This window comes from Chelon labrosus (assembly GCF_963514085.1).
Source record: "Chelon labrosus genome assembly, chromosome: 4".
Taxonomy (NCBI): Eukaryota; Metazoa; Chordata; class Actinopteri; order Mugiliformes; family Mugilidae; genus Chelon; species Chelon labrosus.
Window position 1 is genome coordinate 9,290,655 of NC_140340.1, and position 14,160 is coordinate 9,304,814.

The 14,160-nt window shown below is 42.9% G+C and overlaps 2 protein-coding genes across 2 annotated transcripts; both read left to right on the forward strand.

The window, feature by feature from the left end:
- Window positions 1-3,649: 3,649 nt before the first annotated feature.
- Window positions 3,650-6,566, forward strand: guca1ab.2 (guanylate cyclase activator 1Ab.2). The gene is made up of 4 exons (XM_084543969.1): window positions 3,650-4,121; window positions 4,816-4,965; window positions 5,222-5,312; window positions 6,125-6,566. Exons 1-4 carry the CDS (start codon window positions 3,924-3,926, stop codon window positions 6,253-6,255), a joined length of 570 nt encoding a protein of 189 aa, XP_084400095.1. The 5' UTR covers window positions 3,650-3,923; the 3' UTR covers window positions 6,256-6,566.
- Window positions 6,567-8,664: 2,098 nt separating this feature from the next.
- irf6 (interferon regulatory factor 6) lies at window positions 8,665-13,441 on the forward strand. The gene is made up of 8 exons (XM_084543455.1): window positions 8,665-8,958; window positions 9,293-9,471; window positions 10,110-10,305; window positions 10,411-10,506; window positions 10,620-10,892; window positions 11,431-11,823; window positions 11,925-12,043; window positions 12,363-13,441. The coding sequence occupies exons 2-8, from the start codon at window positions 9,298-9,300 to the stop codon at window positions 12,600-12,602; spliced, it is 1,491 nt and encodes a 496-aa protein (XP_084399581.1). The 5' UTR covers window positions 8,665-8,958; window positions 9,293-9,297; the 3' UTR covers window positions 12,603-13,441.
- The last annotated feature ends 719 nt before the right edge of the window (window positions 13,442-14,160 follow it).

Genomic DNA, 14,160 nt, shown 5'->3' on the forward strand with positions numbered 1-14,160 from the left:
AGAGGAGATACTACATCTGTTAGTTATCTGTTTACATATGGCACCTAACCAAAGATAGTGGCAGTTTATCAAGTACTACTTACTTTATTATACAGATACTGTTAGTGTGTGACAGTATCATGTACTGGTTTACGAGACATACAACAACTAAAAATGGTCACGACGCTACACACACCGATCAGCCACAACATTATGACCACTAACAGGAGAAGTTAATAAAGTAACAACCATCCTGTGACAATACACTGTTCTCCTTGGAAACCTTTGGACCTGGCATTCATTCATGTGGATGTTACATTGACGTGTAGTACCCACCTAGACCAGACCAGGCACCCCCACCCCATAGCAGTGACACTCCTTGATGGCAGCAGCCATCCCCAGCAGGATGCAGCCTGACACAGGCACACACACAAAAACACTTTAGGAACAACTAAAAAAAAAAACATGAAGAACAGCACAAGGTGTTGACCTGGCCTCTAAATTCCCTAGATCCCAAACTGATCAAGTATCAGTGGGATGATCCACAGAGGCCCCTCCACTCAACCCATAGGATCCAGAGGCCCCCCCAATAACAACACCCTGTTGCCAGACACCACAGGACACCCTCAGAAGGACCACGTCCATTCTCTGATGAGTCACAACTGTTTTGGAGGCACAATATTAGGAAGGTGGTCATAATGTTATGCCTGATCGTTGTGAACTGAATTGAACTGAATGTGGTTGGAAGTTTAAAACTTATTTAGTAAGTGGTAGGTAATACAGTTAAACTGTAAGCACCCACAAAGACTCAATCATATCCAACATAAGAGTATGATTATGTAACTGTGACGAGTCGTTCATGGGTATGCTTTTGATACTTTCAGAACATTGTGCTCATAATCTTAGTTTACATTTGGTCTTAAATGTAGGATGAAAGATGTTCACATTTTAATTCAGCCTGTTATTAGAGAAGTGAACTTTAGGACCAACTTTTATTTAGATACTAGCAAGATTGTTTAAATATTTATGGCATCCATAAAAACCTGTCAGCCCTTTTTTTTTTTTCTCTCCTCTCGGCCACAGTCGCATTGTTCTCGTCTGTCGCACCTAAACCTAGTTGTCCCGGAGACAAACGAGACTGGTCCATCCAGTTCCCGTGTCCTCTGTGTTAATTCACCTGTGCGGGCTGATGCAGGCTGATATGTAAAGAATGTGCTGGCGTGAGCCTTTTAAGTTTTACCTGCTTCACAGCGCTGAACATAATGCGGCGCAGATTTTCCCAGGATGAAACACAGGCGGTAACAGACGTGCATGTCATGAGCTCTTTGTGCAGTGGACTGTTACTGCGCTGTGATTATGCAGTGGGGAGATTTTTCAGCGACAAATGATAACTTTTATTTTTGTATAAACTAAGAGAGTGACTTCATACAATTAAAAAATGTTTTATTGCACCAAGTCATCAGTTTTAGCTTTGTATTTTCTCTTCTGGTGTTTTTCCCTTTGTACAGAGACAGCTCAAAGTTTCCTAAAGTAAAAGGAAATGAAGACCGAAAGACCAGAAACCCTTTTGCATTCCATTATAATGAGACGTGACTTTATTGGAACTGGAAATGTAACTACAGATGATATCTGAGCTTAATTTACTGTGTGCAGAAGAATGTGTGCAGTCACCATGACAGCAGCTACAACGTATGGCAGGTATGCGCGCACTGTCGTTTTATCACTATCATTAATGTGATTCTTTAATTTTAGCATCATATTCTATGTAACATCTGTCCAGAGACTAGAGGTTAAAAGTAAAACTTTATTCATGTGTCAAATAAAACACTGTATAAATAAAACACACGTCTTTCTCCTCCAGTGATAGAAGCAAAGTGGAGCAAATAAAAACTATATGTTTAGGCTAGATGGAGATTTTTTTGTAATGTTGTATCTTGCTGTGACACAATATATGACTATTAGTGATTTCTTAGTGGGTCTGACCTCAGATGGAGGATCTAGCAAGTATCTCTGTGACCGGGGTAAGCTGAGCTGTCATACAGGAAGAGGATTTAAGACTTAGGCGATTTACAAAAGTAGTCAAATATTTAGAAAAAAAATTGGTTTACACACGAACATTTGCAATAAAAAAACTGAAAATTAGTCTTTCAGTTTTCCAACTTTTAGTCCAGAGGCACTGCTGTTGAACTCCTAAACAAATGTCACGCTGCATTTTACGTTTGAACTTGAACGTACACCTGAGTTTACCTTTCCTGTTCACCGAGGTGTCGCCGACCTCTTGAGGTTGCGTTCGTGTCAATACCTGCCTCCACTCGACAGACACTTCAGGCCGTCAGCTGACCGACTGACCTGCAGGTAACTCCAGCTGTGGCCCTCTGTTTCACCTCTGGTGCAATGACAAAGCACATTGATATTTCACAAGACCTCAGTCCAGAGAAGAAGATGATCCACGTCCCATGTTCTGATTTATAATAAAGTTTTATAGGGACTGAACGGTGAAAGGTTCACATCATCCCATGTGGCTGAACCGCCTTGAGGAAGCACCTTACCCCCAAATATCTGCCCCCGGGTGCTACCCAAGTGACAGCTCGTTGCTCCGAGTGTACACAACGAATGGATGCAGAGGAGGAATTTCCTCATTTTCCTCTGGAGCCTATCCCAGCTATCACTGGGCGAGAAGCGGGGTACACCCTGGACAGGTCGACAGGCTAACACAGAGAGACAGACAACCATTGGCATGCACACCTACGGCCAATTTAGAATCACCAGTTAACCTAAAGGGCACGTCTTTGGATGATGGGAGGAAGCTGGAGTACACGGAGAGAACCCATGTGGGAGAACATGCAAACTCCACACAGAAATTCCCCAGACAGTCGATGGAACAGTTCGAACCCAGAACCTTCTTGCTGGGTGGCAATAGTGTTGTGGTGGTGGTTAGCACTGATGCCTCACAGCAAGAAGGAAGCAAAAAGAAACAATTCTATTCTATTTTCCCATATGTGTATTAATGACGGCTGCATTCCACTTACAGGACTTACAGGAAGTCCTGCCTGAGTTACTGGGACACTTAATGGAACAGAGGCGTCACTAGATCCACCTGTGCTTTCTCTGCAGCGGCAGGTCAGGAAAAAGTCTGCCAGGAAAAAGCTCTGTTTCATTTAGGCAGCCAATTCAGAATCACTAATGAACCCAGCATGTCTCTGGACGGTGGGAGGAAGCTGGAGTACCTGGAGAGAACCCACACAGACACAGGGAGAACATACAAACTCCACACAGAAAGGCCCAGTCGACCCATGGATTCGAACTCGGGACCTTCTTGCTGTGAGGCATCAGTGCTAACCACCACTGTGCCGCCCAGTGAAATTTATTTCTCATTAAACGAGAGGGTGAACAAATGAAGAAGAGCTGAAAAAAAAAAGCTCAGGCAAGATTATTTCTTGTCAGCAACAACCAAAGTACAACACATAGGAGATCACTCTTTGATGGTCACATGAATGATATATAATACCACTGTTAGTGGAAGTATATGTGTGGATAACAAGCAAACTATGAAAGAAGCTTAATGATATGACTACATCATATGATGATGTGAAGTCATTCATGTTGTGGGGTACATTAGGCTCCATGTGAACAGATAAATAAGCAGCAATAACTGATCTGACACATGATTTTTTATTTTTGTTTGTCGTCTGGTGCCCTCTCCTGCAGCAGGGTTAATTTAAGCTCCTCGGTCTCTTTAATTAGTTAAGTCTTTGCTGGCGCACAAAGTGGATTACAACTTCTGAGCTTTCCTCACAGACGCACAGAAAGATGATTGGCCGACGCTTCCCGGGGAGTCCCTCTTGCTTGTAAACAGTCCTCTCAGTCTGCGTGTTGATGAACGAGGCGCAGTCCGGCTATGGTTTCTGCTACGTGACTTTTTACCTCTTTCAAAAAAAGCAGCCATGGGAAACGCCAGCGGGTCGTCTTTGGAGGAGCTGCAGGCCTGCGAGAGCCACCACTGGTACAGGAAGTTCATGACCGAGTGTCCTTCGGGGCTCCTCACCTACTACGAGTTCAAGAAGTTTTTCGGCTTGAGTAATCTGACGGAGACATCGGACACCTACGTTAGGGCTATGTTTACAACGTTTGACATGAACGATGTAAGCTGACTCTGCATCTCGTTTCTGGCTGATTTATTCCACATGCTGCGTGAAAAGATGAATGCTCCTTTGTTCACAAAATGATGAAGATTTTGGTTGACGTGATATTAATTTATTTGCATTTAGCTGTTAACATGAATGAGAATACACCGCTTCATTACCAGCATACACACACATTTCTGTTCATTTATTTATTGTCTGTATTTCACAAATGTCATGTCTGTTAATAGACTACAGTAAATACACACCGGTGTAATTTCAAAGGGAACTGGTTCACGTTTGTCTCTCTTGCTTCAGTGGCTGCTTGTGTTTCCACTGGAGGGAACTTGTGCACATTATTTCTGCTAATGTTAGTCAGCTGGAGGAGAACTTAGCCTATTAGAGAGGGGGGCTTATCCACCCCCAACGCTTCATACCCAGCTGACCTACAACCTAAAACAAGACTACTGCAACCTCTTTCTGCATGCACGTGAACTAAGAGCAGGTGTATACTCACTTCTCACTAACTGGGGATGCACGGAGCCTCAGGCATTAATCTGTGTATTTCAGTGATCACGTATTTAATTGCTAGATCAGAATTACATTATTAAAACCTATATAATACAATAAATATGACAGTTTTTTATGAGTACACACTGAATGCCACATCGCTCTGCTTGTGTTAATGTGCTGACTGTCTCCCGTACTCTTACAGGACGGCTACATTGATTTCATGGAGTACGTGGCCGCCCTGAGCCTGGTGCTGAAGGGAGGGGTGCAGCAGAAGCTCCGCTGGTACTTCAAGCTGTACGACGTGGACGGGAGCGGCTGCATCGACCGTGACGAGCTGCTGCTCATAATCAGGGTGAGCATGAGCCTCAAGTTAAAGCTTAGCTTATGGACATATCCCAGAAAATCTCAACTGGTGTCCCAAACCAACCTGCTAAAGCCACCGCGGTTTGAACGGGGTTAGGGGTCAGGGGGTCAGGATTAGAGTGCGGGAGATACTGTGGTACTGCAGGCCGCAGAGGCAGATAGCTGACGCTTAGCTGACATCTGCTGGTTGAAAATGATAGCACGGTGAGTCAGCTACTAACGCTCTTTCCTCTTTGTTTGTTTAGTCCATTCGAGCGATCAATGGAATTTCTTATGAGATGTCAGCGGAGGACTTTGCCAGCATGGTGTTTGACAAGATTGATATCAATGGAGATGGTAAGACACGCAAAATGTGACTAATTATACAGAAAGATGGGAATATATAATTCATACATGCACTCACTTGTCAGATAATTAGGTACATGAGTGAACACAAATCCATTCTGATATAACAGTCCTGCACTAAATCGTGATGATATGAAGGTTATGGCGTTCAGGATTAGTTTAACATAACTGAGAGAGCTGAAAACTGTGTTTTCATTTTCTGTGTTTTGTAGTACTATTGAACTCCATTGAGATGTACCAACACTTTGACAAACCCCATTTTATTCAGAAACACTCAGTCCGGTTTAACAACACCACAGACTACATCCTCCAAAATGAGCATACAGCTTAATTAACACCTCTCTGACGCTGTTTCAGCATAAACTTAACATTAACGGCCTCGACGGAGGATTTAGTGCAGGACTGTTATATTAGAAGGGATTTGTTTTCACTGGTGTACCGAAAGAACTGGCAAGTGAGTACATGTGATTTTTAAAACAAGTGAAAACCTTGAGTTTGCTCATTTAAATGAAATTGTTGCAACATAATAGATCTCAAGCAGTGATAAATACAACATAGACTGTTTTCAGACACATTCATTCATTCATTTTCTGTATCCGCTTGACCTCTGGAGGGCCGTGGGTGCGGCTGGAGCCTATCCCAGCATTTTCAGACACATTCCTCTTTTTTATTCCTATCTATACATATCGCGTTGTCACAATCATTTTATGAGAAGAGGTGAAAAAATATTCTGTTCCAACTTTGTGGCAAATTATTCCTGAATCTTTAAGAATATCAGACGGTGTATTTCTCCCTTTTTCCAGGTGAACTGTCCTACGAGGAGTTCATGGAGGGAATTCAGAATGACGAGATGCTGCTGGAGACACTGACCGAGAGTATGGACCTCTCGCACATTGTCCAAAAGATTGAAGGAGAGAGGAGGGCCGACAAGTGATCGTCCGACGTTGTGAAGCCTCGTGATTATATGTAACTGTGCCACGGCTGAGCGGGTGAATATGTGTGATAATCATCAGATCATCCTCGGGACAAGCGGATATGGAGGATCGGTCTCCAGACATGCGCACATTCACGGACGAACGAAGACTACCCACCTACCCTGAAGATTCTCTGACTGGACACCAAGTTTAGGAGGACATGATCAGCTCTAAAGTTTGGAAACAGAAGTGTGTGTGTTCTCCTCTTTTGCAATCTACTAATAATATTTGCTAGTGAGATGGAAATGCTGCTGCAGGATAAAACGTCCTATAGTGCAGTCTCAGTTTTCAGATGCATCATTACCGACTCCCGCTGACATGAAGCACTGCATGATTTCTCTCCAGAGTCCATTATGTGCCACTTACTTGATATTGTATGTTAAAGAATCACAAGTAGAATTTGAAGAGTCCTTCTTTCCATTCATTTTATAACCTAATATTTCCTTTCTACTGCACTATGACAGTAACGGGTGTATATATTGTATGTATTTTGTTTTGTAAAGCCTTCACAGAAGCTCTGTATTATACTTCAAATTAGTGTGACGTGACATACTGTAGGAAAACTGTGCAGTCATGCATGTTTTAAAATAAAAATCAATGATAATTTCATCAAAATTGTCCACATTTCTTTCTTAACTAGTCTCCAGTCTGATCCAAGTCTCTCAGATTGCATTCATGCCCATTTCTGTGCTGTAAATAAGACTTATTCAAACCTCTTGGAAGTTAAGATACTGCATCAGATCAGTTTCTGTTTATGTCAGATATGGAGCAAGAAGCATTTCAAGCATGAAGAAGTAAGACAGCTCTAAGATTTCTGTCATTTTCTTTTATTCCTCAAACAGTTTTAACATTCTGAAACAAAAATCCACTTGTGCATGACTGTGCTGTCTGTGTCGATGATGGTGTTTGCGGTTCTTGAGGGGTAAAAACTCCAATTTAATTAACTTACAATGACTCCACATGGGACATAAAGTCCTCAATGGGAGAATACGTGATGACTTTGTAGCACAATCGCGTCCAACCATTTTGGCTCATGGGATTCACAGACACGTCAGTGTTCATCACAGGAGAGTTTGACCTCTTGAACTCAGTGGCCAGTTAACATAAACCTAACTGTGGCAACGGAACAAGTCCTCAGACATTTTACTTATCGACCTACATATCAAACCGTACTAAAGTTAAAAGTAAAAGTATAAAAGTATTCATTCCACATCAAACTGGGCTCGGTAAGTTTTCTTATACTGTTGGGTTGTTGTTATTTCTGCATTAACATAAAAGCAGCATTTGATTCAGCTGCATTCAAAGTTTTTAAAGTTCTATACAGCTGACAGATAAATGTGTTGAAGTAAAATGTATTAAATGTTCCATCTGAAACAAAGTAGAAAGCTTAAAATATTCAAGTGAAGAAGAATTTAACGTAAGTACTCTGCTTGAGCAAATGTGTCTGAGTCATCCGTCCCCTTTAAATCAGGATTTACCTTGGCAACCATTGCACGTGTCTGTAAAATCCAACTACATTATTCTTTTCTTTTTTTCTTTTTGTGATGCTGCAGGCAGTTTACATTAAACTCCCTCACTTTGATCGAAAACAACCAAACACACACCCAGCCAATAAAGACCCTTACAGCCTTCTACTTCACCCCAGGACACAAAACAACCCATCGTCAACACAGCGGCGGGGCAACAGGCTCATTATGCATATTAATCCGAAACCAGAGAAAAAAAAAAAAAAAAAAAGGCGCAGGTGCGAACCGGACACACGCTCTCCAAAATGCTGAGCGGTTTCAGGGAGTGGTTTGTTGTCGTCGGCGTGTTTTGGCTCATGTTAGTGACGGGATCATCACCAACCGGGCAATTGACTTGTGCCACTTTACGCACGTATTGTTCTCTCTTTTTTTTTTTTTGTTGTTTTTTTTGGAGAGGGGCACTCCCACTCCGATACAACTGACTAATCGGAGCTAAAAATAGCACTTCAAAGCAAATGACTTGTGAAATTTGAGAGTTTGAATAAAACTGTGTGAAAAATAGCGACATAAGAAGAAAAATTAAAATGTCACAAAAACGCAAACGAGTTATAAAGTTTTTTGTTTGTTTGTTTAGTAATTCTGATGGGACAAAAGGCACATTACACATCACACCCTTCTCTGTATCGATTGTTAATTAAAGAATAAATAATTAAATAAATGTCACTAATTCCTGATTGTTTAAATTTGGACTAAACACGCGATTCTACACGATTAAAAACTCTAAATTCCGATCAGTGTTGTGACTCTTTCACATGCTTGGTGAAAAACGATCACACCAGCTGCTCTGAAAAAAAAAAAAAAAAAGAAAAAGAAAAAAAAGAAAGAAAGAAAAGGTGTGTCACCGGCATGACGTCACGGCCGTACCTGAGTTTCGATGAGGAGAGGGGGAAGGACCGGGCCGAGTGGGAAAAAAACAAAAAAAAACACCAGCTCTTCGCGGTCCGATCGGGATAAACTCTTCAACTCTTGTTACCGTCGCTCGGCGCCGTCGATTTAATCGTCGGGTGGCTCTGTTCGAGGTGGATTTGTCAGGAGTTTTTAGAGGAAAAGGGCGGTTTTGATTCCCAGCTGCTGGTGAACACAGGCCGACCAGGAAAGGGGGAAAAAAAAAACTACTTCCTGCTTTGGCTGGCACAGGTATTTTTTTGTCTTTCTTTTAGTGTCGTGTTTTGCTTGATTTGTTTGTGTGTTTCTTTTGTTTTGAATTACTTTCATTCCCGTTCACGTGTTTAAATATGTGATAAAAATGTCAAATACGCGGCAATAAGCAAAATAATCTCATCTGTCAGAGTGAACCCTTGCAGCTTTAAAGTTTTTTTTTTTTTTTTTTTTTGAAAATCCGGACGCGCAGGATTGCTTAGTGTTGCAGCATTATTGGCAACAGACTGTGCCACTTATCCAACGTAGTTTTAGGATATAATCCACGTTTCCGGTTCATATTTGACCGACTGGTTCGTGTTTTCTGCTTCAGTCACCATGTCAGTCACCCCTCGACGCGTGCGCCTGAAGCCCTGGCTGATCGCTCAGGTGGACAGTGGCCGATACCCGGGTCTGGTGTGGCTCGACCGTGACGCCATGCGCTTCCAGATCCCATGGAAACACGCCACACGACACACACCCCAACACGAGGACGAGGACACCATATTTAAGGTAAAAGGAAAAAGGCTTTTGGAAAAAGAGTAGTCGGATGTTTGTTGGTCCTGAGACAGAACCTGGGAATGCGAACAGTTTGAATGGGGCTGTCACATATGGGGCTTAAATCATTTTATTTTTGTACAAGTTAAGCTTTTCTAGTTCAAACATGTTAAATATTAATGTAAAATGATATACATTTAGAAAAATGCTGTATGGTCTTGTTTACAAAATCTGCTTTTGTAAGCCGTTTACACAGGGCCTCTATTTGGCTTCTAGCATCAAGAAATTTCAAAGTCACCGGATCCTCAGTACAGGATAAACACTGGGCTTGTATTCGGTGTTATTGGATGTAATGTGCAGCTTCATTTTTATTTTTCTGTGACCGTGTGTGCGGATATTTTATGTTTTCACCTTCTGTACACCTGCAGAATTAGATTGAACTAGAACAAAAAGTCACGGAAAAGTAAAAGTACAAAAATTAAACTGTCTGCTTTTAGCCCCTGCTTCTCGAAATTCTTCCAAAACCCTGTCACCTTGGAAAGTTTTAAGGACAAGTATCACCAAAAAAAAAAAAAAGAGAGTCATCAGTCGGTAAAAACAAGACAAATGTGTGCACGGTGATATTGATACTTGGGCTCTACACGTTCCTCCAGGCGTGGGCTGTGGAGACCGGGAAGTTCCAGGAGGGAGTCGACGAACCTGATCCTGCGAAGTGGAAAGCTCAGCTCCGATGCGCCCTGAACAAAAGCCGAGAGTTCAAGCTCATCTACGACGGCACCAAAGAGGTCCCCTTGAACCCCTTGAAGATTTACGTCGTCTGCGACATCCCGCAGCCCCTCAGCAACCAAAGTAAGTCGGGGCCGTTCAGATATGGCTGACTTCCTCCAAACTCGGCGCATCTTTGCGTCATTTCGTAATGTTTCCCGTCTTGTAACGCTGCCTCCAACCCCACAGCTCCTTCAGACACCGGTTCTTGGACTCCCCATGACGACGATGGCGACGATGATATCCCAGATACCCCGGAGTCTCTGCCTCAGTACCCTTCCAACGGTGAGGGAGTTGTTCTAAACCATTTCTGTTTTTGTGGCAGTACATCACCAGTCAAAGCAAAGACATTCAGTTTGATTGCGTTTAATAAATGAGTCAATTCTTTCCTCATTTAGGCACCAGCCCCCCTCCTCTCATTATGTGGTCTCCACTGAGTACGGGGTCACCCATGCAGCCTTCCAGTTGCCCCCCTTCAAATGAAGGCTGGCTCAAAGAGGAGCCTACTAAAGTCTGGCCTAAAGAAGAGCCGGTAGATATGGACATGGAGATGCAGCCCGCACCTCTGGCCGACATGACCCCCGCTCCTCTACCCGATCCCTCGATTCAGCCCACAACTTTGTCGGACGCCCTGTTCGCCTCTCCGGAAATGTGGATCAGTTCCCTCCCAAGTGAGCAGTGTGTTTATAGAAATCCTGATACTGACTAACGGGCCGACGGCAGGCAGCATAACTTCTAGTAAAAAGCAACTTTTGTGTTAACTGATTAATTCCTCGAGCAACAAATGCAGCAACATTTACTACTTCTCTTCATTTTGAATACCACAAACTCAACATATTGAGTGTGGAAAAGGTTGCAGAGGAGAAACAAACACATAAAAATATAATTTTATGCTCAGGAAAAATTGCGACAGCCATTTTTTATCCTTAGTTTATATTTATGGACAACAAATGTGTTAGTTAATTATGAAAGTAGCCATCAGATAATTGATATCCTTATAGAATAGAAAGAATGCAGAGTGGTAGAAAGTAGCTCTTAATTAAATTAAGCCAGTAGAGTCAACACTTTACACTCTATAAGTTAAACTACACTTACATTTTTACTGTAACGTTGTGCTTTTGGATGCTCTGCCCCTTTAAACTGAAGCATTCCTTTAGTCGTGTGCCTAACATGGTTTTTAACATGTGTCTACTTTCCTTTCCGTCGCAGTGACAGACCTGGAGGTGCTGTTCCTGTACAGAGGGAAGGAGATGGGTCCCACAATAACCGTCAGCAACCCGCAGGGCTGCCGGCTGTTCTACGGAGACCTGGGGCCCATGGTCAACCAGGAAGAGCTGTTCGGCCCCGTGAACCTGGAGCAGCTGCGCTTTCCGACCACGGAGCACATTACCAACGACAAGCAGAGGGTGTTCACTAGCCGCCTGCTGGACGTGATGGACAGAGGCCTGATCCTGGAGGTCAGCGGCCACGACATCTACGCGGTCCGTCTCTGCCAGTGTAAGGTGTACTGGTCGGGCCCCTGCGCTCCAAACCCAGCTGCGCCGAACCTCATAGAGAGGCAGAGGAAGATCAAACTCTTCTGTCTGGAGTCTTTTCTCAGTGGTGAGTTGGGTTTTCATCAAATCGTTCATAAATTGAAATACCAATGTCTAAAATTTAATGTGGGAAATAATTCTAATGAATTTCTTTTGGGCGATGTGCAGGCGTGATAGCCCACCAGCGTGGCCAGACACCGAGTCCCCCTCAGTTTGAAATCAGCCTGTGCTTTGGAGAGGAGTGGCCTGATGGCAGACCCAAGGAGAGGAAACTTATCATGGTGCAGGTGAGGAAATGTTGTGGCCCGCTTTTGTGGCCCTCAAGGGGCAATACAAGGCGGTAAATAAGCAGGATAGGTTTGTTTACGTCATAATTGGATAATTCCATTAATTGGAAGTCAATTATCTAATCAACGCAGACTTCTTTGGTAGCTGTCCACTTAAGCGTCTGGCTGCTGTGCAACTTTTTATATCAAAGAGCAGCTTTACGGCCTTGCTACAGATTAAACCTCACTGAACTATAGAGAATCCAAAAGCTATAAAAATCCATTTTATGTTTTTAGTCGCCTGTCGTGGCTCATACTTTGACCCTCCTTCGTCCTTCAGATCATTCCGGTGGTGGCCCGGATGATAAGCGAGATGTTTTCTGGGGACAACACGCGGTCGTTCGACAGCGGCAGCGTTCGCCTGCAGATTTCAATCCCGGATATCAAAGACAACATAGTGACCCACCTAAAGCAGCTGTACTGCCTGCTGCAGACCCACCAGGGGCAGGACGGCTGGACGCTGCCCCCCGGCCCAGGCCTGAACATCGTCCAGGCCCTGCAGGCTCACACTGTGAACTAACATGTATCTGTATATTTCACCCTGCTACTAATAGTTATCTACCGTTGGCAAAGAAGTACTTATGTGTGATCCTATTTAGAAGTGTGCACGATATTCTGTAGGACTCGTATGCTTTCCAGCTTTTCTGTACATAAAATTTGCACATTTTACTCTGGATTTGGTGCAGGAACCTTAGACGGATGTAGCAGCTGCATGGGCCAAAGTCCTGCTTGCTGCAAGGGAACATTTAACATTAACGTTAATGAGTTACAGATATTGCTCTGTGCCTTATTTGACCAGAACGGGTCAGTGATTGCCAGACTTTCTTCCCTAGAGTCAGTCTTTCATGAAACAGGACAAAATCTTTGATTTTTGACCTGTAATATTCTCGACGCAACGCATCGGTCACTGGATTTGTATATTTTAGGAAATGATCAGTAAATGTGAATTAAAGTATGGATGGATGTGCATTTTTCTACAGCTTATAGATTACTATATAGTCCAGCGGTGCCCAGTTTGAGATCTCATTGTCATGTAATTGTGTGCATTAACTTTTTAAGTCGTTCTCCTTCTAGCATGTATGAGTTTTATTGACATCAGCTGGCAATTTTATTATTTTTTTCCACACCAGATATTTTTGAATTTATATCTCATTTAATTTTAAGTTGTTTCCATTCAGCCATTTAACCAAATACCATTCAGCTACATGGGTCTCTTTATTTTTTCTTTCTTATTTAATGGATGCATTGCACTTTGGGTGCTGAATTATGTTTTATGGCTTGTTGAATGTATTTACCCTGCGACTGCATGTTATATTTTATCAATAAAAATACTGAGATAACTTGTCTTTTCGATTGAACTTAATGATTGTTTTCATGACTCCAAAGTAAACTTATCTCAGGGCAAAAAATGTCTGCTTAAAGTAATGCAGGTTGAGATTTAATGAGTTTATGTTAAAGCAGTGCTTTAATTTCATTAAACAAATATTTGTCACGTATTTGATTAAATTGCTGCTCTGTAAAATGTGCACATTGAGCACAGCTGACCTCGAGTGGTTTAGTTGAACAATGGCAGGATTGTTGTCGGTACAATGTGATGTAATGTGTTCTCATCCCGTGATGACAACACCGGCACCCACCCTGAACCTTTGTGGTGAGGTTGACGGTTACATTAGTTTGACTGAAGAGTTAATCAAACAGATGAAAGTATGTGTCTGTTCAAAGTGATGACATTAATGCAGCATCCTATCCCCTCGACCCCGTTTCATCCCATCCCCTTGACTCCTTTCATCCCTTTGCATCCCATCTCTCCCACTGTTTTCATACCATCCACTCGACCCTTTTCATCCCATCCCCTCGACCCCTTTTATCCCCTTGCATCCCATCTCATCACCCTCTTTTTATCCCATCCACTCGACCCCGTTTCATCCCATCCCCTTGACTCCTTTCATCCCTTTGCATCCCATCTCTCCCACTGTTTTCATCCCATCCACTCGACCCTTTTCATCGCATCCCCTCGACCCCTTTTGTCCCTTTGCATCCCATCTCATCACCCCCTTTTTATCCCATCCACTCGACCC

Coding starts and splice junctions, on each gene's coding strand:
- guca1ab.2 (XM_084543969.1), top strand. CDS start 3,924: ATGGGAAACGCCAGCGGGTCGTCTTTGGAGGAGCTGCAGGCCTGCGAG. Junction 4,122..4,815: donor CAACGTTTGACATGAACGAT/GTAAGCTGACTC, acceptor GTACTCTTACAG/GACGGCTACATTGATTTCAT. Junction 5,313..6,124: donor GATTGATATCAATGGAGATG/GTAAGACACGCA, acceptor CCCTTTTTCCAG/GTGAACTGTCCTACGAGGAG.
- irf6 (XM_084543455.1), top strand. CDS start 9,298: ATGTCAGTCACCCCTCGACGCGTGCGCCTGAAGCCCTGGCTGATCGCT. Junction 11,824..11,924: donor TCTGGAGTCTTTTCTCAGTG/GTGAGTTGGGTT, acceptor GGCGATGTGCAG/GCGTGATAGCCCACCAGCGT. Junction 12,044..12,362: donor GGAAACTTATCATGGTGCAG/GTGAGGAAATGT, acceptor TTCGTCCTTCAG/ATCATTCCGGTGGTGGCCCG.